General features: G+C 40.3%; 1 protein-coding gene and 1 non-coding gene across 6 annotated transcripts; one reads left to right on the forward strand and one right to left on the reverse strand.

The window, feature by feature from the left end:
* Positions 1 to 832: 832 nt before the first annotated feature.
* On the reverse strand, positions 833 to 9,062 carry LOC106578023 (uncharacterized). Of its 5 annotated transcripts, none has more exons than XM_014156568.3 (6): positions 8,358 to 9,062; positions 7,957 to 8,041; positions 7,507 to 7,803; positions 5,571 to 5,831; positions 5,109 to 5,266; positions 833 to 1,824 (listed from the first exon to the last, which is right to left on the reverse strand). In XM_014156568.3, the coding sequence occupies exons 2-6, from the start codon at positions 8,003 to 8,005 to the stop codon at positions 1,429 to 1,431; spliced, it is 1,161 nt and encodes a 386-aa protein (XP_014012043.1). In that variant the 5' UTR covers positions 8,006 to 8,041; positions 8,358 to 9,062; the 3' UTR covers positions 833 to 1,428. The 5 variants fall into 5 exon arrangements, with proteins under 5 accessions (XP_014012043.1, XP_014012046.1, XP_045556443.1 ...); XM_014156571.3 differs by having other exon boundaries at positions 7,507 to 7,601; positions 7,685 to 7,803; positions 7,957 to 9,056; XM_045700487.2 differs by having other exon boundaries at positions 5,571 to 5,779; positions 7,507 to 7,601; positions 7,685 to 7,803; positions 7,957 to 9,052.
* A 10,845-nt stretch (positions 9,063 to 19,907) lies between these two features.
* Positions 19,908 to 19,983, forward strand: trnae-uuc (transfer RNA glutamic acid (anticodon UUC)). Its single transcript has one exon. It is a non-coding gene; the product is annotated as a tRNA-Glu (tRNA).
* The last annotated feature ends 4,321 nt before the right edge of the window (positions 19,984 to 24,304 follow it).

Here is a 24,304-nt window from a genome sequence, read left to right on the forward strand (position 1 = left end):
GGCTGTGGCTGTAAATACAGAGGTTCTCTTAAAGCTACGCACCCGGATGACATTCTGTGAATGTGTTATATTACTCACCCTCTTCAGAACCATGATGATGTAGCCTATGCCTCATATTCCTGAACAGCTGAAATAAATAATAAACGTGTCAATTTGAAGAAATATTCAAGGCCATTATGAAGGTTACAGCGTTCTGTCTGTTTTAACCCATAGAAGTCCCAGCCAGCTGGCTACTTCAAAATGGTGAAAGCCCTCAATGGCGCTGACCATGCTAAAACGGGCTTTTGGGCACAAGAATTCTCTATCAATCTCTATGGCTACACTAGAAAAAAGCGATCATCGCCAATCAAGGAGAGGTAGCAGCAGTGAAGCGCTGAGCAGCAGCTACGTAGGCAGCGGAGTGGGCAGCAGCTACATTTAAAAAAAAAGTAATCAATTGGCAATCTCTATCTTTAGCCACAGCAAATCAGGATCCAGAAAATCTGGAACCACAGCCACTCCGATATTTCAGATTGTGTTCACAGGACAAATTCTTCAGCTTTTAGCTATAATTGACTGCCATACCTCTGTAGTTCCTTCCCATAACCAGCTGGATGTGACAGTTACTGAAATGGATAGATGGATACCTTTTATAGTTATATTTGTAAATGTGATTTCTCAGAATATGAACAATTAGACATACAGTATGTATTAGAAAAATAATTATGGAAAAATGACATACTCAGATGGTTGGTTGATTGATTGATTGATTGACTGTTGATTGCTTGTTTGATTGATTGACAGCCCAATCGATACAACAATGAATCAATTTGTTGATTGAATGGGCTCCCCATTTTAAATTCAACTGTTTTGTATATAACATTTATTTTAAAGCATGTAAAGTGCTGCTGTATTAATCAGCATGTTTTATCATTTTCATATACAGAAAATAACACAGTATGCAAAACGATGTATCATTAAAGGGGAAATCTGCAGTTCAAATACTAAGAATGCCGTCATCCTGCCACCTTTTTTAGGTTAACAGCTTAGTGATGGGGCTGGAGAAATGTAACCACTTTAATTCATAGATGAGGCTATGGATGCTATGGACTGACCATTCACGACATCAAAATTATAGTTGTAACTATGTTTTGAAGCTATACAGTGTCTGTTTAGAATTACATTGTTTACAAACAATGGAGTTTAAACAAGCAGAAGTTATATTAATCAATAGTTATATATAATTAATTTAAAAGTCCCCAAAATTGATGTAGCAATCACAGATTCCCACTTTAAATATGGTTAAAATTAGACATGAACAATATAAACAATAAATTCTCTAAATTCTCACTCTTTGTAACTTCCCTGTGTTTTCCTTCAGTGTCTAAGTCTATGGGTCAAGTCTTAGTCAATGTAACATCAGGGGCCTCAGAGGGATGGAGGGGTAGTTTAGTAAGGTAGTTTGTCTGGTTTGTTGACATATTTGTCCACTGGGTGGCGCTGTGCTATAGCTGGCTCCTGTACTGTGCTGTAGATTGATGTAGGCTCTGCCTCAGAAGGGCTATGTGGTCCTGGCCTCTCTCTTTTTGGACAGCCCAGTTTGTCCACTAGGTGGCGCTCTTCTACCGCTGGTTGCTGCACAGTGCTGTAGAGTGCCTCTGCACTTTCTTCTGGTAAAGTGTACCCTTTGTCCACTGGGTGGTGTTCTTCTATTGCTGCTGCTGGTACTGCTCCTGGTCTGCCTGCAGTGACGTAGATAGATGTCACCTCAGAACCAGGGGTGTTTTGTAGTTCTGGTCTTCCTGGTATAGCGGACACTGGGTTGTCAACTTCTGTAATAACGCCCTGTTAGAAGAAGAGAAATGTGAGAAACAACACAGAGTCGCTGATGTGGCCCCGACCGCTCACCAGAATTGAGTGCTCCTGATCTCTCTGGCCGACCTGAGTAAGACCCTTGCAAGGCTGCCGGCCCAGACGGCATCCCAAGCCGCGTCCTCAGAGCATGTGCAGACCAGCTGGCTGGAGTGTTTACGGACATATTCAATCTCTCCCTTTCCTAGTCTGTTGTCCCCACTTGCTTTAAGTTGTCCACCATTGTTCCTGTACGCAAGAAAGCAAAGGCAACAACTAAATGACTATCGCCCCGTAACACTCATTCTGAAGTGCTTTGAGGGGCTAGTTGGGGATCATATCACCTCCACCTTACCCGACACCCTAGACCCACTACAATGTGCATACCACCCCAACAGGTCCACAGATGACGCAATTGCCATAGCACTGCACACTGCCCTATCCCACCTGGACAAAAGGAAAACCTATGTGAGAATACTGTTTATCGACTACAGCTCAGCATTCAACACAATAGTGCCCTCAAAGCTCATCACTAAGGTCAGGGCCCTGGGCCTGAACCCTTCCCTGTGCAACTGAGTCCTAGACTTCCTGACGGGCCAACCCCAAGTGGTGAAGGTAAGCAACAACACATACGGCACGCTGATCCTCATCGCGGGGGCCCCACAGGGGTGCGCACTCAGCCCACTCCTGTACTCCCTGTTCACCCATGACTGTGTGGCTATGCACATCTCCAACTCAATCATCAAGGTTTGCTGATGACACAACAGTGGTAGGCCTGATTACCAACAATGACGAGACAGCCTACAGGGAAGAGGTGAAAGCCCTGGCGGAGTGGTGCCAGGAAAATAACTTCTCCCTCAACGTCAACAAAATGAAGCAGCTGAACGTGGACTACAGGAGACAGCAGAGAGAGCAGCATGCCCTCATCAACATCGACGGGCCGCAGTGGAGAGGGTCAAAAGCTTCAAGTTTATCGCCGTGTACATCACTGACTACCTGAAATGGTCCCTCCACATTAACAGCATGGTGAAGAAGGCACTACAGCACCTCATCAACCTCAGGCCCCTAAGACCCTCACAAACTTCTACAGATGCACCATCGCAAGCATTCTGTAGGGCTGTATCACCTCGTGGTACGGCAACTGAACCGCCCGCAACCACAGCACCTGGAGTAACAGGAAGACCAAGAAGGTCAAAGACCTCAGCAATCTAGTCACGGCCTGTTCACCTCGCTACCATCTAGAAGGCAGAGACAGTACAGGTGCATCAAAGCTGGGACCGGAAGACTGAAAAACAGCTTCTATCTCCAGGCCATCAGACTGTTAAACAGTCATCACTAGCCGGCCTACGCCAGGTACTCTGCCCTGAACCTTAGACGCTGTCACTAGCCGGCTACCACCCGATACTCTACCCTGCACCTTAGAGACTGCTGCCCTATGCAAATAGTAATTTGGTCACTTTAATAATGTTTACATACTGTTTTACCCACTATAAATGTATATGCTGTATTCTACCCTTACGTAACAACCACATGAATTTCACGTGATCGAATGTGAAGTTAATGTGATAACATGTGACAACATGTAAAAGCAACATGTGATAACATGAAACTATACATTTAAAAACATGGGGATACAACATTTTTTTAAACTACACGTGATAACATTTGAATGTTTTTCACATGTGAAAGTGCAAATTCGTTTTTCACATGTAAACGTGTTTACATGTGAAACTGCAAATTCCACATGTGAATCTGCAATTCGTGTGAGCTGATAACATGAAAAGGTGGTGTTACATGGTTTCACATGTGAACTGACCTCCCATGTGTCTCTTGTTTTCACATGTGAAAAGATCAGCTCAAATTTCACGATTTCTTTTCATAAAGGAAGTAATTAAATGGCATGTGGTTTTAAGTAGTATGCTATTCAGCTAAAATAGTGTAAAAATCTCATCTCTTAAACTCTGACGCACTCTGGTGGCATTTTCTAAATTACATAATATTGTATACTACCCTAATAATGTACATTTCAGTTTCAAAACTATAACTCCTACAAATGCATGCTTAGTACTGTTAGAAAGGTAAGAAATGTGGGATTCTGATAACGATGGGACTACTGCAGAGCCTACAGATACAGCAGGCCCCAAAAAACTGAAATGTACCATTTTTTTATGTTTTTTCTTCGAGGAGGGGGGGACATCTTAAAATGATCCAAGCAATCAGGCCTTTAAAGTTATCGAGTTTGTTTTTTGGATGGTGGTGGGATTCTTAGCACATGGCCAGCAGTAAGATTTGAGTTCAACTTCCAAAAAGACATGAGCTGTAGCTTTCCCCCAAAAAAATCTGTACAGGGCCCAAAACAACTGCTCAAAGTTTAACGAAAATACGATTACATTTGACATGATTACTTAATACTGACTTTTCAATATGACCCCATCTGGGATTTAATCTCATAACCTCTGGTTTTGGGATACGCCGATCTTTCTGCTGCGCCACAAAGACTGTAGCTTTCTCACAAGTCCCCTAAGGGCCTGGGGCAGGGTTTCTACTAAGCTGACATATTGAATTGTTTTAAGATGGTCATACCATGGATCATTTAGCAATTACATTTAGAATTTTAGGACCCCTTTATGTATCAAAAAATTATCTGAAAAAATATTTGATGAAATTTGGCGTTACTGCTATTAGCCCTCAGAAACGTGTTGAATAACACATTCATACATGGCAAAAAAGATCTGAGAGAAGAAAAAAAATCCTGAGCTTTCTTATAAGTGTTTTACCCAAATTTACCCCCCTTTTTTAAGGGCACAAAACTATTTCCATAGATTTTTTTTCATTGGTACTGGGTTACCTTTAGACGAGTCTTGTGAGGCTTGTTGGGGTCTTAGAGCAATCCGAAGAACACCATCGTGTTCTTGAGAGTGATCTTTCCAGAGGGGTCATAGTAGTGTGTAGCCCAAACTGTTCGGACGCTTCGAACGTTTTCATGAGAAGACCAATTTTTAGGATGTGTCCTGCTCTGACAAACACCGCTGTAGCTCTGAAACCTTCCACCGCAGCTGCGGAAGGCCGACATCGGCGGATGTTGTGGATTGAGACGCAGGGGTGTTGGACAAATTCAGGTAGATCCCTCCCGTTTCGTTGCGTTTGCTTCCGTTTAAGAAACATGTTGCTACTGCGTAATGAATACGCCCCAGATATATCTAGCTTAGACATACGGATTTTGATGGGGGCATAGACATCGACATTAGGGGGTTAAACATGATTGACAGAGCGGGTACCTGCATTGACTGCTGCTCTTTAGGGGATTGCCGTCTTCTGGTTAATATGATGTATCCTACACCAACTAACACACCAACAAAGAAGACTACACCAGTAACACTGCCCATAATGGTCCAAACTGGTAATGTTGAAGCTCTCCCCTTCTTCTCACCTATACCTGAGAGGTTACATATACACAGACACACACACACACACACACACACACACACACACACACACACACACACACACACACACACACACACACACACACACACACACACACACACACACACACACACACACACACACACACACACACACACACACACACACACACACACACACACACACACACACACACACACACACACACACACACACACACACACTTGTAATTACTGCAATGATATTAAACCGTTCTTGATAAACAAATGTACAACGGTATGCACAGAAGGTGGAAGTTAGTAAATTAGACTTACATATGTCCTCCATGCGTTGTGAGTTGGTCTCTGCACTGAAGTTATTTTTGCCAGTGCACTGGATAGTTCCGTTGTCATTGGAGATGATGATGTTGACTCTGGTGTGTGAAAGAGACTGCTGTGACAGTGTGCACTGACCTCCATCACAGACAGACAACACCCACACACCTGGAACTGAACAGTTCACTGTGACATCACACATTCCACCACTATAGTTGGAGGAGAGAGACACCACCTCCATGACTGGTATGGAAACAGCTTCTAAAATAAGTGATTATATCAAAGTTTACAAAAATGTCAAGATGTCCTAAAATATCATTCATCAACCCAAGCAGGTGACAGTAGGCATCTTTGCATTGATTCAGGTTTATTCGACAAAAGCAATAAAAAAACATTGCCACATGTGTAATGGAAAGGCAGCTATTAGATAAATATTCTAAAGATAGACAAAAAAATGTATCCTTTCGAAAGGGATGGATATTTATTTTTTCTAACTTTCTTTTTTGCAACAAATGATGACGGAAACGGTGTTTTCATATAAATGATCATTGCCGAATAATTTTGAAGGCAAGCGGGCACGTAATGTCATTTGTATTTGTTTATGTAATCTTGATTTAACTAGGCAAGTCAGTTAAAAACACATTCTTATTTACAATGAGGGACTACACCGGCCAAACCCGGACGACGCTGGGCCAATTGTGCGCCGCCTGGGACTCCCAATCACGGCCGGTTATGGTTCAGCCTGTTATGTGATACAGTCATCACATAACATTTAATTCTAAATGTCTACTGCTTGCTAAATCTATTTTTTAACTATAAAATAATGTTTCTTTGCAGGAAAAGGATTGTCTTGACTTTTGAAGAATACCTGAATTGCTTAACCTTGCGTTCCTGGTTGGCTGGATGCAAGTTTAACCACTACATTATTTCAGATCTACAGGAGTGTAAATTTCCCCATGGCACGGACCGTGGAGATACGTTGGCACATGATAATTATTAGAATATGGCAAATATGAGTAAATTCTTGCATTCTATCCATGCTGGCTTTTGCAGGCTACCTGAGACATGAAACAGATAGGTGGTAGGGCATACAGGCTGTCGCCAATGTATTAATGCGCAATTTGTCTAAATGGATATTGTAAACACTTCAGACAATTCATTTTTATTCCACACTATGTTTTTTGCGAAGAATGTATATTTGTTCAGGTGTGATGTCATCGACAGTTCAATGGAAATGCACGGTAGCAGGCAGTGGTGGGAGAAGTACCCAATTGTCTTACTTGAGTAAAAGTAAAAATACCTTCATAGAAAATGACTAATGTAAAAATCACGCAGTAAAATCCTACTTGAGTAAAAGTCTAAAAGTATCTGGTTTTAAATAAGTATCAAAAGTAAATGTAATTGCTCAAATATACTTAAGTACAAAAGTAAAACTATCAATTATTTCAAATTCCTTATATTAAGCAAACCAGACAGCATCATTTTAGCCAGGGCCACACTCCAACACTCAGACATCATTTACAAACGAAGCATGTGTGTTTACTGAGTCGGCCAGATCAGAGGCAGTAGGGATGACCAGGGATGTTCTCTTGATAAGTGCGTGACAATTTTCTTGTCATGCTAAGCATTCAAAATGTAACGAATACTTCTTGGTGTGAGGGAAAATGTATGGAGTAAAAAGTAAATTATTTACTTCAGGAATTTAGTGATAGTAAAAATGATCAAAAATGTAAATAGTAAAGTAAAGTACAGATACCCTCAAAAAATATAAAGTTGTACTTTAAAGTATTTTTACTTAAGTACTTTACACCACTGGTAGCAGGCAATTGTCTATTTTATATGCGAACTTTCTAAATATTGACAACAAAAATGACAGGACAAATGTATGGAAACGTAACTAATGAATGGAATGTAAAAAAGCCTTTACAAAACTTACCTTGGACCATCAAATTGTATTTGACCATTTGTGTCTCCTTCCATTTCTCAACGTTATATGCAATGTAGATTCCAGTATCTGTTTGTTCCAGTTTCCTGAGACAAAGAGAGTGGTCTGTGGAGTTATAATCGACCCTCTCCTTGTATTCAGGAGAAACTTCTTCACTCACAACTATTACATTGTCATCAGTCATCCATTTCATCGCCATCTCTTGATGAGGGTTTTCTCTAACTGCCAAACACGCCGCACCGCCCTTCAACCCATATTTGTCTATTGGATGGACATCTGCCCTGGTCCCTAAAGACAGAGGAATAGCAGGATCACTTTTTGAACGTTTTTTTATTTATTTATTTATTTATTTGGTATACCAATAATAGGATATACTGTACTTTATACCTACACATAACATAATTCATATTATTTAAAAAATCATAGAGTAGAATTCTGTACCTGTGATGGTACCCAGCAAAATGATTAGTAGTGAACCCAGAATATCCATAATGTTTGAGAGATCAAAAGCCTGACTTCTTGGCTTCTGTCAAAGTGAGATTTAATTAGACCCTCTAGTATTTAACACCTTTTGCAGTTCCCCGCAACTGTGAGCAAAAACACCACACAACTTCCCCCGCATGCGTATGACTCTCACGTCACTTTTACCACTCTAGAAAGAAAGTATGGGGGTTTCAACAGTATGTCCCAAGTTATATAAATAGATGATCTACCCTACATACTTTTTGCATGAACAGATGTGGGCAATGTTCTGTTATTACCTGGAACAGCATGGTCTCGGTTAGTCTGAAATCAAATCAAAATTTGTCACATGCGCCGAATACAACAAGTGTAGACCTTACCGTGAAATGCTTACTTAAAAGCCCTTAACCAACAGTGCAGCTCAAGGAGAGTTAAGAAAATGTTTACCAAATAAACTAAAGTAAAAATTAATAAAAAGTAACACATTAAAATAACAATAACGAGGCTATATACAGGGGATAACGGTACCGAGTCAGTGCGCGGCAATTTGTACATGTAGGTAGGAGTGAAGTGACTGCATACATAATAAACAGCGAGTAGCAGCTGGGTACATAACAAATGCAGGGGGGGTCAACGTCAATGTAAATAGTCTGGTGGCCATTTCATTAATCCAGAACTGTTTTGTGCTAACATTCCACCCCTTATATTTGTCATATGACACGAAGTACAAGAGTGGCATATTAGCACAAACAGACTGGTATCCAGGCTAGATATTGTCGTATATGCATGTGAGAACACTTATTTGCATATTGAGATGCGTTTGTTTCCTTAGTTCCTCTTTTGGGATCATCTGACAATGAGAAGTACAGTTCTTATCAGAACCAGATGTATTATTGTAACTACGAGGCCGCAGTTCAAAACCAGCTAGCTTCCTGTTGACAAGTTCTCTAGCGAGAAGAGTTCTCTGTGTGTGTCAGAGCATTAGTGAATTTCCATGGGATGTCCATCTTTATCACAGCCACCGAAAGTATACAGTATGACACAATTGGGGGAAAACTGAAACATTCCAACCATGCACCATACCCACAGTGGCGGTTCTAGACCATTTCAACTGGGGGGGCCAAGCTAGGGCCAGTTGTACTGTTAGAGGGGCCAGTTACATTAGACGTTATTGTTGTCATATCGTTTTCTTCACTGCATTGCAGGCATTAGCTGGCAAAAGACCATGTTCATAATCATCATCGTTGCCACTGTCCAATAAAGGATGTAAAAAAAAGAACGATAGCAAAAATGTGTTATGTAAAAATTATTTCATACTCCACATTTAGGGGATCCAAAATTGTTGTCACAGGGGCAACCCCCCTGGCCAACGCCCCCAGAACCGCTAGTGCATAACCATCTCCCTAACTTAATGAATTGATCAATATCAGTAACCAGGTTTCCATCCAACCTGTTTATGCTAGGAAATTAAGTTACATGTCTTATAAAAATGTTTATGGCAGTCCTGATGGAAACAGAAACATTTTCGGCAAACTTTACAAATGTCGACAAAACAAGTTAGACAAGGAAGTATATTTTTGTCTGTAAAATTAATTATGCGAGAAATGTCGGTGGAAATGACCTTGTGCACAAATATTGATATAATAACCATCATATAAGTAAACTTGGGTCCCGCGATGACATGTTGTGTGAAGGGTGACCACATATCCCGGATTGTTCGGGACTGTCCCGCATTTTGTCCCTTTGTCTAGAAACCAAACAATCTTGTCCCGCATGTTGTCAACACATTCAAACACCACCAATTTAGAAAAAAAACATAGATGTATATCGTATTTCAGTCAGACATTCCAACCTGTCTCTTGAAGTCACTTTGAGATTATGAAAATATATATAGGCCATCATAAGGATGTGGTAGCCTAAGCCATGGTGATGTTAAACACTTCTCCAATCGTATATTCTGCGCAGCGCAAGACGAAACGTAGGCCAATTGTTTCTGCATCATCAAATTGTGTGCTCGTTCCGTACAGCTGATTGCAGGGGTCTATTGTTGTCAGAGCACACAAGAGCGTCGCTCAGCCACTTCTCACTAGTAAAGTTAGATAAAAGCTGAATCAATGTCTTGGGAGATCACATAATGATTCATGAATGAGTATTCTACATGACAGAAATAAATATAATAGCATAGTATAACGTTACTATTACACCAAAACACCACCTAATTTCTCATAAGATTTTTGGAGGGTTGGCTGAATAGTAAAAAAAAAACATAATTGCGGCCAAACTCAACAGCGCGCGTCACACGGCAGAATTGAAACAAAATACAGGAAGGCTATATATATTAACACCATCTGCTCATTTTTTTCATTAAACAGTAACTCAAGAAGATCTCAATGCATATTTCCATGAATCTTATTGAGATCAAATGATTGGCATGCAGACACGGTTTGAACATTTCACTGGCAAAACGTGAAGAATTATCATTCACGATCGACAGTTATGATGCCATGCCCAGTTTGAAATGAGGTATGCCTAACTTGGTATTTGAGGGTATTAAAAATGTGTCTGCAATTTTATGCATATTCTATAGTGATATTAAATAACGGTACAAACTTAGAAAAAAGATGACGTCATTTACAATATTATTGCTCTCCAGACCCTTTTTATTCAAACGTTTTTATTAATGTAGAATACATTGTCCCGCAAAACCATGCTGTTGTCCCGCATTTGTGAATTTTAAATGTGGTCACTCTAGTTGTGTGGTCCTCCCACTACCACTCGTCGGGAAAGCATGCAGTTTATCAGGCTACAGATGAAATAATTTATGATGAACTTCACAGGGTGGTGAAAGTGCAAAGTGATGAGCTTGATGCTCCTTTCCAATAAATATCGAGGGTCTTATTCTGGAAACATGATAATCGATGCTTGGTTGCCGTTTTACAAATAAAAATAAATATCGGTCTTTTGTCCATAATAATAATGATCTCATCATGTTGTAGGCTATACGTGCGCTCTAGCCAACAGCGTACAGACAGAGCCAGTTTCAGATTACATATGGCAACATTTTTTTGTGAGAAAACCACCAGTAGAGTTGAAAATGCGATGGCAACCCATTTAACTTATATTTTTTATTCGGTACATGTGAGTTTAACCGCAAAATGTAATTTTTATTTGCACTACGTGCACAGCCTTTTTATCTGCGACGAGTCAATTTGAAGGATTTTAGAATATTAGCATGAAAATATGTCGCCAATTGGATTGAAACCTAGCTAGTGATGGTCTGAATTACACCTACTTGGTCTTGCAGGTCTAAAGCAACAAAAAAAAGGTTAAGTAAAACAATTGAAGTAGTAGGGGAGAGCCGGAGATAACTCCGTCGGTTGAAATACGGTGACTCGAGCGTTAATTTAAAAAAGCGCTCCGTAAGCCTCGCCCCAGTGGGCAGAGCTAGGCATGTTGCACCCGGACACGTTTTAATACAGAAAAACATCTAATTTTACTACGGGCCTGCTGTGGTTCTGTGTAGACTGGTTATGCTAATATATTTGAAACCAGTGTATTGCAGTTAATTTCGTCTTTTATTTAATAAGTACAATATCGTGAACAGGGAAACGAGTCCCAGACATTTCGCAATAGAACATATCAAAGGAGGGCATGGTTTACTAGGCTACCTAAATTATTTGGGTCATCTGGCTGCAACCAGTGTTTGGAATATGTTGAGTTCGTTGACAAAACAGAGAAATGGGACGCCTTTTCACACTGAGATGTATTTGTCAAAGGTAAAGACATCTATTAATGTAATGCTATAGTATTTCTAAGTAGCAGGTATATCTGCCAGGGAAACTAATTGTTCTCACTTTGAAAGAACATTCAGATTTGTCTGCCTGACTGTGGCGCTCTTTACCTGAATTGTTAAGATTTTATTCTCATAATCACAACAAACTACTTGTTTTCAGTGGCATGTATTCATGAATGCCAAGCAATAATTTTAGCTAGGTAGCCTATGACAACAACATTTGTAAGTGTACTGTATTACAGAGCCATAGACCGTTTTTCCAACATGAAAGATAGGAGGATGGCATTGGCATTCAGCTAGTCTAAAAGTATTGAATCCACATTTTTAGTTTTACTTGGAATATCAGTACCATGGAGCAGTGGAGGCTCCTCAGAATAGGAGGAGGGGAGGCCCATCCTCCACAGTGAATTTCAGAAAAATAAAAACAGTGAAACATTTTTAGATAAAACTATACTAAATATATTCAAGCCACCAAATAATTGATTAAAACTCACTGTTTTGCAATGGTCTACAGTAGCCTCAACAGCACTCTGTAGGGTAGCACCATGGTGTAGCCAGAGGACAGCTAGATTTTGTCCTCCTCTGGGTACATTGACTTCAATACAAAACCTAGGAGGCTCATAGATCTCTTCACCTTCCATAGACGTATACAGTAATTATGACAACTTCCGGAGGACGTTCTTCAACCTATCAGAGCTCTTGCAGCATGAAATGACATGTTGTCCACCCAATCACAGGATCAGAGAAAGAATTTAGTACTGAAAGCATAAGCTACAGCTAGCTAGCACTGCAGTGCATAAAATGTGGTGAGTAGTTGACTCAAAGAGAGAGAAAGACAATAGTTGAACAGTTTAACAAATGTATTTCTTCCAAAATTAAGGAGACGCGAGAGAGAGGCAGAGAGAAAGAGAGCTAGCTATATTTGGTTGTATTTTTTAAAACTTTCACTTAGCAAGCAAATATAGCTACCTAGTTTATCCTACTCAAGCACCCGGCTCAAACAGAGGGACGCTATGTTAGCTAGCTGGCTCTGGCTATCCAACACCGGAGCTCTTCCAAGTCAAGGTAAGCTTTTGATTGTATTAATTTATTGCCACCGGTGCAACTGCTAAACTGTTTTCGGACTGTACACTGCGATTGGCATGCTGACTAAACGTATATGTGTCTTTTTTGTTGTCACAGCCTTATTGTATATGACGGTGGCGTATGAACGATTGGGTTACAGAGCAAACAACGCAATTGTCGAAACACAGGTTGTAATATGGCTTGTTTACTGACTTGGTATGGCTTCCTCAGGGATTTTACGCAGGCTACTGCTTATTCTGCTCAAATAGAGATTTAATTCAACTGTGTTTTCTTTGAAAATATGGGTCTATCTGAGAATATAACATTCTGTTTACTGCCTGAGTGTGGCGCTGTTTACCACCATTTTCTGGATTATTTTCTCACCAGAACTAAACTACTTATTTTACTGAACTAGAGATTGAAATAAATGGTGTTTCTTTAAAAAGATGGGCCTGGCTGACATGGGTGGTTTTCTCACCTTATTGCTGTTGGTTATTTACCAGGTAACAAGAAGTGAAACCTTAAGAAGGACTGAAGTAATAGACTCCTTATTTTACTGAACTGATGACCTGCAATAAAGTAAAGTTTAAGCACAGGCCATTTGTCTCCTCTAGTTCATATTGCTTTTATAATGTTAGCAAAATATCAACAAGTTACTGAATGTTTGAACATTATATTTGACGTTAGAATCATGCCTTAATCAATTGACTTCTGCTTCTTTTAGGTCAGTGGTTAAACATATGCATCTTTATGATTCTGAGGGTCAATTACCTTATGTCAAGCCATGGTTAGTTTAGTATGATTAGTTTGCCGGTGTGAAGAGAATACAGTTGTTTAGTCTATCAGGACATGAGTAGCTCAAATGACAAGGACAGCTGGAGCACACCTGATTGGTAGCGCTAAGCATGAATAGTCATTAAAATAGTGATGTTGAGGCATGGTTCATTTTCATGGAACATATAGCATTCATTATTCAAATCGACACAAACATGAAACGATGGCTGATAGTACATTTGTTGAAAGTAAGGAGCACTACAAACCAGAAACATGGAGATAAGACAGATATTGTGCACTTCTCGCCAGCTGTTACTTCTGTCCCAAGACTCTATTTCCCCCGCAGTGTCTGCAGGTACAAAAGAAACGTTTCGGTAGTTCTGTTCTCAGCCTATTTAAATTATACTAATTTACCCTAGAAATGAAATTAGTTGCTAACGGTAGAGGGCATAATATAAGTGGTTTGTCATAAATATATACCAGTAGCTCGCCAAACAATTCTGAAAGTACATGCAATTTCATGTGTTCCACCGCAAACTGTCAAACAAATCTCACAAGTATCAGACACCGCAAGCTCCCAGCTACTATTTTACCAACAAAATACTAACATTATCCCACCCCTGTTTATCCACTATTGGCTTAAAAGTCAAACCTAACACTATCTGCCAATCAATTTCCGTCATTATTGCCCCTTTCTGTCTGTGTGGTGCGGGTGTTTGTCCATCACTCAGTGTGTAGCCAGTAGTGATGGGTCGTTTGCGAACGACCAGCTCTTTTTGGGTAATCGCGGGAAGCGAATCGCATATGTGAATGAGATAATTTGGCTCCCTGATTCGAACATTTTTGCTACTGCTTTTTGAACTCCAGACGTTGATTATCTGCAGATATATTATAAAAATATCCTCTGAAGAATGTAATTCCTAAGTGCAGGAACAATATAGTGAGAAGCGAGCCTCATTCTGGTCCACGCTAATTTTTTAAGTGCGTTAAATACAGTATAGTGATGGGTCGTTCGCGAAATAGTCAGCTCTAAGAACCGGCTCTTGTAGGTGAACGTTGGAGCCGGCTCGCATATCAAAAGACCCAAATCTATTTATAAAAATAAATAAAAATGAAGATATGAATAATCAAAAGTTTTAAATTATTTTTTTTTTTTACCTTTATTTAACCAGGTAGGCCAGTTGAGAACAAGTTCTCGTTTACAACTGCGACCTAGCCAAGATAATGCAAAGCAGTGTGACACAAACAACAACACAGAGTTACACATGGAATAAACAAACATACAGTCAATAACACAATAGAAAGTTCGGTATACAGTGTGTGCAAATGAGGTAAGGCAATAAATAGGCCATAGTAGCAAAATAATTACAATTTATCAATTAAACACTTGAGTGATAGATGTGCAGAAAATGAATGTGCAAGTAGAGATACTGGGGTGCAAAGGAGCAAAAAAAACAATATGGGGATGAGGTAGCTGGGTGGGCTATTTACAGATGGACTATGTACAGGTGCAATGATCTGTGAGCTGCTCTGACAGCTGATGCTTAAAGTTAGTGAGGGAGATATGAGTCTCCAGCTTCAGTGATTTTTGCAATTCGTTCCAGTCACTGGCAGCAGAGAACTGGAAGGAAAGGCGACCAAAAAAGGAATTGGCTTTGGGGGTGACTAGTGAGATATACCTGCTGGAGAGCGTTTTAGAAACGTTAGTGTTTTCTATCCAAATCTACTAATTATATGCATATTCTAGTTTCTGGGCAGGAGTAGTAACCAGATTTAATCGGGTACGTTTTTTTATCCGGCCATGTAAATACTGCCCCCTATACCACAACAGGTTAACTCTGCTGTGATGAATATTAATTTAGTGTCATTATTTCATTATCAAGATGTAAAGAAATATGGCTTTGATGCTATTTTAGAGCTCTTGGTTAATGATGTTAAAAAACTGAAGAGTGATGGTGTAAATTAGCCTTTTTCAACTGATAGACTTTATGGCATTATCTGCCAAATAACTGGAGACAATTTGGGGATGCATACAGTCCTTGGTTTCAGAGTCCTTCAGTGGTCATTACTTTTGCTAGTTCAGTTTGATAGAAAAGTCTAATGCTCAGACGTTTTACAGTGAGGATGACCCTAAGATTGTCTTGCGTGGTAAAGATCAATTTGAAATGCATTTGAATCAGTTGCAATCAGACCCACAGTTCCCATCTGTGTGTGGTGTAAATAAAAATTCTAAACTAAATAGTTTGCAGCACTTCCATGTTTGTAGTAATTTTTCTGAGGACATAATGCATGACATTCTTGAAGGGGTGGCTCAGTTTCAGTTAAAATTGTTGTTTGAATATGTCTCTGAAAATGTATTTTCGAAACTTGCGCTTCTCTCTAGAATCTACCCGTTTGACAATGGGTACTTGGAGTGCAAAAACCGTCCAACTAAAGTCAACCTAGAGAACAGTGGAAATAGCACAGCACTTATGTCACGTAACACTTCAATAGCAGGAGGGGTGAAGTCAGGCGCAGGAGACTGAGGTCCGTGAAACCCACGTTTAATAAATCCCTGAAAAATGCTGCAACAAGGCAGGGCGCACAATATACACAATAGGAGAACAGCTCCAAAAATACTGAGGAACGGGACTGTAACGGCTGTCGTGAGAGAGAGTAGACCAAGGTGCAGCGGAGTTAGTGTTCATCATTGAAATATTTAATAGACGAAAGAACACTATACAAAAATAAGAAAACCGACAGCCAAACAGTCCTGTCAGGTGCAAAACACTAACAGAAACAATTACCCACAAAACCCAAAGGAAAAACATGCTCCTTATGTGTGACTCCCAATCAGCAACAACGAACTTCAGCTGTGCCTGATTGGGAGCCACACACGGCCCAAAACAAAGAAATACAAAAACATAGAAAGAGGAACATCGAACGCCCACCCAATGTAACACCCTGGCCTAACCAAAATAAAGAACAAAAACCCCTCTCTATGGCCAGGGCATTACTGGGACGCAGCCCGGCAACCCTAATGCCTAAAACACGCAGCATAATAAGGAACCACAATTCCCCTTCGGGCCCAAAAGGCATGACAATAAACAATCCCGCACAAATCCCCAAACAAAACAAACAAACTAAATACCCCACTAATTAACTAACACAGAACAGGTGGAGACCTAAACAGACATAACCAAAAGACACAGAAACATAGATCGGTGGCAGCTAGTAGGCCGGCGACGACGACCGCCGAGCACCGCCCGACCAGGGAGAGGCGCCACCTTCTGTGGACGTTATGACAACTTAATTCTATTCAAACTCTGTGTCTTGTGAGAAACGTTCCCTTGATTTTGGGTGATGTTGTTCCACCAGGAAATGAAAACTGGAATTTGCTGCTCATCTTACTGCAAATAATCAACATTGGTTTTTCCCCTTTTCTTAGCCAGGGCATGACTGTGTATCTGAAGCATTTGATAATTGAACATCACACACTTTTCAAACAGTTGTACCCACATAAAAACTTGATACCCAAACAGCACTTTTTGATACATTACCCAGCATGCATAAGACAAATCGGTCCTTTGTTACATACAGTATGTGAAGCATGATGTTTGAGGCTAAGCACAAACTCTTTAAGAACACCCTCAAAAACTTCCAGAACATTACGAAGTCCCTTGCCAAAAAACACCAATTTGCTATAGGCCATTACTGGGAGACATCACCATTGTGACATACTGAGTATGGACCGACGAAAGCGTTTTCCCTGAGTGATTTTACTGGTGGTGATGAGTTGGCAGTGTCACTTCAGGTCACTATGCAGAAAGCCATTTACTCTACCAGCTGGGTTAAGATGGATGGCACCGAGTACAGAGAGGGACTGTTTGCAGTAAGATGGAGCATGAAATGCCAGTCTTTCGTAAAATAACTAAGATCATTGTGGTTGACTATTGTATACCTATTGGTGAACAAGTTGCATACTGATCATTTCATTGAACATTACCATGTCAAATCAAATCAAAGTTTATTTGTCACGTGCGCTGAATACAACAGGTGTGTATATATAGACTTTACAGTGAAATGCTTACTTACAGGCTCTAACCAATAGTGCAAAAAAGGTATTAGGTGAACAATAGGTAGGTAAATTAATAAAACAACAGTAAATAGACAGGCTATATACAGTAGCAAGGCTATAAAAGTAGCAAGACTACATACAGACACCGGTTAGTCAGGCTGATTGAGGTAGTATGTAGATATGGTTAAAGTGACTATGCATATATGATGAACAGAGAGTAGCTGTAGCGTAAAAGAGGTGTTGGCGGGTGGTGGGTGGGACACAATGCAGATAGCCCGGTTAGCCAATGTGCGGGAGCACTGGTTGCACTGATTTCATTCTGATGCACTGATTTCATTCTGATGCACTGATTTCATTCTGATGCATTGATTTCATTCTGATGCACTGTTTTCATTCTGATGCACTGTTTTCATTCTGATGCACTGATTTCATCCTGATGCACTGATTTCATTCTGATGCGCCTGTGGTGCACTGATTTCATTCTGTTGCGGCTGTGATGCACTGTTTTCACTGTGATGGGCGCCTCGGTACATACTATTGAAGTCGGAAGTTTATATACACTTAGGTTGGAGTCATTAAAACTTGTTTTTCAACCACTCCAGAAATGTCTTGTTAACAAACTATAGTTTTGGAAAGTCGGTTAGGACATCTACTTGTTGCATGACACAAGTAATTTCTCCAACAGTTGTTTACAGACAGATTATTTCACTTATAATTCACTGTATCACAATTCCAGTGGGTCAGAAGTTTACATGCACTATGTTGACTGTGCATTTAAACAGCTTTGAACATTCTAGAAAATGATGTTTTTAGAAGCTTCTCGTTTGGGTCAATTGGAGGTGTACCTGTGGATGTATTTCAAGGCCTACCTTCAAACTCATTCCTTGACATCATGGGAAAATATAAAGAAATCAGCCAAGACCTCAGGAAAAACATTGGAGACCTCCACAAATCTGGTTCATCCTTGGGAGCAAATTCCAAACGCCTGAAGGTACCATGTTCATCTGTACAAACAATAGTACGCAAGTATAAACACCATGGGACCACGCAGCCATCATACCGCTCAGGAAGGAGACATGTTCGGTCTCCTAGAGATGAACGTACTTTGGTGTGAAAAGAACAACAGCAAAGGACCTTGTGAAGATGCTGGAGGAAACGGGTACAAAAGTATCTATATCCACAGTAAAACGAGTCCTATATCGACATAACCTGAAAGGCCGCTCAGCAAGGAAGAAGCCACTGCTCCAAAACCACCATAAAAAGCCAGACTACGGTTTACAACTGCACATGGGGACAAAGATCTTACGTTTTGGAGAAGTGTCCTCTGGTCTGATGAAACAAAATAGAACTGTTTGGTCATAATGACCATTGTTATGTTTGGAGGAAAAAGGGGGAGGCTTGCAAGCCGAAGAATACCATCCCAACCGTGGAGCACAGGGGTGGCAGCATCATGTTGTGGGGGTGCTTTGCTGCAGGAGGGACTGGTGCACTTCACAAAATAGATGGCATAATGAGGTAGGAAAATGATGTGGATATATTGAAGCAACATCTCAAGACATCAGTCAGGAAGTTATAGCTTGGTCGCAAATGGGTCTTCCAAATGGCCAATGACCCCAAGCATACTTCCAAAGTTGTGGCAAAATGGCTTAAGGACAACAAAGTCAAGGTATTGGAGTGGCCATCACAAAGCCCTGACCTTAATCCGATTAAACATTTGTGGGAGAACTGAAAAAGCGTGTGCGAGCAAGAAGGCCTACAAACCTGACTCAGTTACACCAGCTCTGTCAGGAGGAATGGGCCAAAATTCACCAACTTATTGTGGGAAGCTTGTGGAAGGCTACCCAAAAACGTTTGACCCAAGTTAAACAATTTAAAGGCAATGCTACCAAATACTAATTGAGTGTATGTAAACTTCTGACCCTCTGGGAATGTGAGTAAAGAAATAAAAGCTGTAATAAATTATTCTCTCTACTATCATTCTGACATTTCATATTCTTAACATAAAGTGGTGATACCAAATGACCTAAGACAGGGAATTTTTACTAGGATTAAATGTCAGGAATTGGGAAAAACTGAGTTTAAATGTATTTGGCTAAGGTGTATGTAAACTTCCGACTTCAACTGTATGTGATGCACTTTTTCATTCTGATGCGCCTGTGATGCAGTGATTTAATTTTAACGTGCCTGTGATGCAGCGTTTTCATTTTAATGTGCCTGTGATGCACATTTTTCATTTTAATGGCCTTCCCTGTAGCTCAGTTGGTAGAGCATGGTGTTTTCAACGCCAGGGTTGTGGGTTCGATTCCCATGGGGGGCCAGCACAGGAAGAAAAAAAAATGTATGAAATTAAATGTATGCATTCACTACTGTACTATTCACTATTCACTACTGCTCTGGATAAGAGCGTCTGCTAAATGACTAAAATGTAAATGTAAAATAGGCATGTGATGCACTGTTTTACTTTGGCCTAAATAAATGAAACAAAGCAGAGTTACTACTCTTGTAAGGAATCCTGTATTGCTCCTGTTTAAGTCACCTACAACTTGCAAGCTTGATTTATGAGTGTGAGAGAACCAGAGGAAAAAAAAATCCTAGTGTGAATATTAAGCACTTCCTAGTGTCAATTCAGCTATAGGATGCATTCTCTAGAGTTGATCCTCAACACTGAAAGGTGTTGCTGCTTAATACTGAGGGTGTTGAAAAAACACTCCCAATTGTTTAAATATGAACACTACCAAACGTGTTAAATTAACACCGAGTGGCCCAATATAAACACTGAATGAGTGTTGAAAAAACACTCCCATGGGTAATTTTATCAACACCTGAAGTGTTATATCTTAACACTCAGAGACTGTTTCAATATTAACACTACAAAAAGTGTTAAATGAACAGAGTGGACCTATATAAACACTGGACAAGTGTTAAAATTAACACGCCTGGTGTTAAATGAACACTTTCAAATTTGCTGTGTAGAGTTACATTAGAAATTGCCATTCAAGAAGGTTCAAGGTCATTGGCCACAGATAAAATTATGTCAAATCACGTTATATCTACAGTAGCTTTGATTGGACTGATCATGTCAATGTCATACTTTTAAAATCTTAGTTATCAAGCTAGCAGTCATCATCATGAATCAAGTCAACAATCTACTGGCAAATCTTTTTCAATTCTTGTCATATGAAGAAAAATTTGTGATAAAACGTCTCTGCGCTAATCGGTCATTGGACATACACATTACACAACAAGTCGTAATCCGCAAATTCAACAATGATTGTTTTGATAGGAAGCAGTGGCCAATCACTGTTTTGCTTCCCCTGCCTGCTATTCAGTGGAGAGTGTGTGTGGTCCAAGTCTGGATTTAAGGATTTAAAACATCTGTCTGAAAGTGTCTCAAAACATGACAATTGTGCATCACGTATAGACAACGCTGTTAAACTGGGATTACTGGCTCAGCTAGACATATAGACGAGCCATCGACCTTCACAACCAACAAACTGAGGAGAATATATATGTGCTTGACACAATTATAGCATACATTAAATTGTGTGGCAATTGTGAGACAGCACTGCAGGGCCATGACGAGTTGGCCGACTCCTTGAACCCAGGCGTTTTTTTGTTTTTTTGAAACCATGCGTGACGGAGATTACAGGCTACAAAGGCATTATGACGACCAACCAATTTTTAAGTGTACATCAAGCATGATCCAAAACGAACTTTTGGATTGTATGTACGAAGTGTCCAGAGAAACTATAGCTAAGGAGATGTCTGAGACTCCTTTTGTGTCTGTACAGGCAGACGAGACCACTGACATCCCCTGTAAATCACAGATGGTAATAGTGCTGCGCTACATGGTACCAGACAACAGTGTGTGTGAGAGGTTTTTGGAGTTTATAGAGGTGAAGGACAAAACCGGTGTTGGCCTCTCCAACACCATCAAACCAGTCCTAGCGCCACTTAATGTCAAGGAGAAGCTGGCTGCACAAACCTACTACAGGGCAGCGGTGATGAGTGGTAATGTACATGGTGTCCAAATGATACTGAAGGAGACTTACCCAAATGTGCAATTTGTGCACTGTACGCACGCCAACTAAATCTAACACTTCAGCAACTTTGTACAGGGAGAGTGAGCGCGCTTAAAGTGTTTTTTGCAGACCTATTCTCCTTTTCCATATTTTTCACAGGCGCACCCAAAAGACTCTCCTCTTTCGCAGAATCAATGAACAGACGGGTCCCCAGACCACAGGGTACACAATGGAACTTCAAAAGCAGAACCGTCAATGCTGTGTAGCAGGACCGTGAGACACTGGGCCAGGGCATGGAGGACATCCGCATGCAGCCTGCATGGGATGAGATCACCATCAGCGAGGCTTATGGCCTGTCCATGAAACTCAAGGATCCCACATTTCTGCAACTGCTCCAGATCTTTTCCTTGGTCATGCCAGAGGTGGATGTTTTGTGCAACATAATGCAGAAACAAACCATTGATGCAGCAGGAATCGCTGGAGCAATCAACAACTTCAAGGTGAACATTCAAACATTTGCGAGCAAACTAATGCACTGGCCATTAGTGATGCACTGGCCATTAGTGATGCACTGGCCATTAGTGATGCACTGGCCATTAGTGATGCACTGGCCATTAGTGATGCACTGGCCATTAGTGATGCCACTGAACCAAGGTAAAGAAAACCTAACACTACATCCGTGATGAAGGAGGCATGCGACACAGTCGCTGCTCATGTGCAAGAAAGGGACCACTTATTTCCAGCAAAGTTGGTGGACATCTCATTTTTCCCGCCGTATGTACCTTTTTTTCAGACCGCAGAACTCCAATGTGCTACCAGGCTATGGCCTGTGGGCAACCAGGAGAAGTTGAAAACAGAGCTGTCCACTCTCTACCGGCATCCTGAGCTGCCGGTAGAGAGTGGACAGAGTGGAAATTACGGTTTGCCTCTTAACGGCTTATTGTCATATATGCCATAGTTTGTACATCTGCATTGTTATATTGCTTATATAGGTCTATCTCATTAGTATCTTATTAATAATTTTAGGCAATGCTAGAATGATGCATTTAATTGTTTTCTTACTTAGTGCGTTATAATGAGCTCTGGTCCTTTTCTCCACGAGGAGGGTGGTACGTTACATTTACATTTAAGTCATTTAGCAGACGCTCTTATCCAGAGCGACTTACAAATTGAAGTTACAGATCCAACAACATATTATAGTATCCCCTCCTCGTAACCATGTTTGCCAGTGACAGTCTCTTCCTATTCAAATATTTTTGTTCAATAAAAAAGTTCAGTATTAGACCCATGTAATTACAGTCCATATTGCGATTATTTTATTTTTTTGCGCAATGTGCTGTCAGTGCATCTGTTTATTGTCTATAAAAGTGGATCCTCGTGATTGTATTGTCCTACCTTTTTTAGACCACATAGACCTAATCAAATATTTCAAATGATAGGCTAACCGCTGGTCGCTCTCTCACTCTCTCTCTCTGTGGTGACTTAAAGAGTAATAAAGTTAAGGCTAAATTGCTGAGTTTATCTGAACTAACATTGAATTTCTGTCGCTATCCATTTCGAAATAGCTGAACGAATAGGTCTACCTCATCGCAGCTCGTTTGCGTGCACTTGCTTATACTTGGAGGTAAGTGTTAATTATATAAGAACAAACATAGTGAATTTACTGAACATGAATGTAATAACGTTTGTGTATGGTTCAAAGTCAAAACTCATGTCGCCATTCATTATTATTGAAGGAGAATGCTGCTCTTACCCAGTTACACAAGTCAACAGAAACCATATTTTTTTAAGCAAGTCAGCCATAAGCTCCACTCTCTGGACAGCTTGATGTAGACCCTAAACGTTTGTGGGCACCGTTTGTCACAGTTATAGTGCATTTCATGTATTGTTTAGAGTTGTGTAGTGGCTTCGCTGGCATGCATCTAAAAGAGAATGGGTTGTTTGCCCAACCAGGATGGACATGCTAAAATTGCCACTGTAATGTGATAACCATCTTGTGGGCTGACAGAAACACTTTCCCCAAAACTTTCTCAATTAAACTTTAATTGCAAAGCCTGCTTACCTGGCAGAAGTAAGTATTTCATTTGTATATATTATTTGTTAGTAGCAAACTTTGCCGTTAAATGAGCAGCAGCAGTACAAAACCATCTCAAGACCTGCACATTAGATGGCACACTAGATGCGCAATTAACGACCCAGATGGGAATTACACTCCAAATGTTTTAGTTTTCTTCCAGGCCTAAAAAAATGTCTCTTCTGGTGTGGTTTAAGCATTGACATGGACTCAGAACATCCAATTTCGTTGTTCCTCTATGAACAATTGTAATTTTGAGAGTGATTTAAAAAAAATCTAAAACCAGGATAAATACTACTGAGAAAACAAAATTTGGGAAAGAAATCAAAGATTTTACAGGACCCCCATTAGAGTTGTTTATTAACCATTATTTACCAGGTATATTGACAGAAAACATAGTGTACAAGAGAAAGTAGTGCACTAAGGACCCGAGGAAGAGTTGCAGGGGAGAAGAGAAGAGGAGAATGTGCCTATTTGAAAGCAAGAATAAAATGAGTAGCTCTCATGCTAGAAAACGTTGAGAGCTCTAGCTCCATCGTTCT

The sequence above is a fragment of the Salmo salar genome, chromosome 18 (assembly GCF_965601325.2).
Source record: "Salmo salar chromosome 18, fSalSal1, whole genome shotgun sequence".
Taxonomy (NCBI): Eukaryota; Metazoa; Chordata; class Actinopteri; order Salmoniformes; family Salmonidae; genus Salmo; species Salmo salar.

What these genes read in the sequence shown, in the direction of transcription:
- LOC106578023 (XM_014156568.3), bottom strand. Translation starts at nt 8,005, where the DNA reads ATGGATATTCTGGGTTCACTACTAATCATTTTGCTGGGTACCATCACA. An exon ending in TTTGCTGGGTACCATCACAG is followed by an intron (nt 7,804 to 7,956) that starts GTACAGAATTCT and finishes CTCTGTCTTTAG; the next exon opens with GGACCAGGGCAGATGTCCAT. An exon ending in ATACAATTTGATGGTCCAAG is followed by an intron (nt 5,832 to 7,506) that starts GTAAGTTTTGTA and finishes CACTTATTTTAG; the next exon opens with AAGCTGTTTCCATACCAGTC.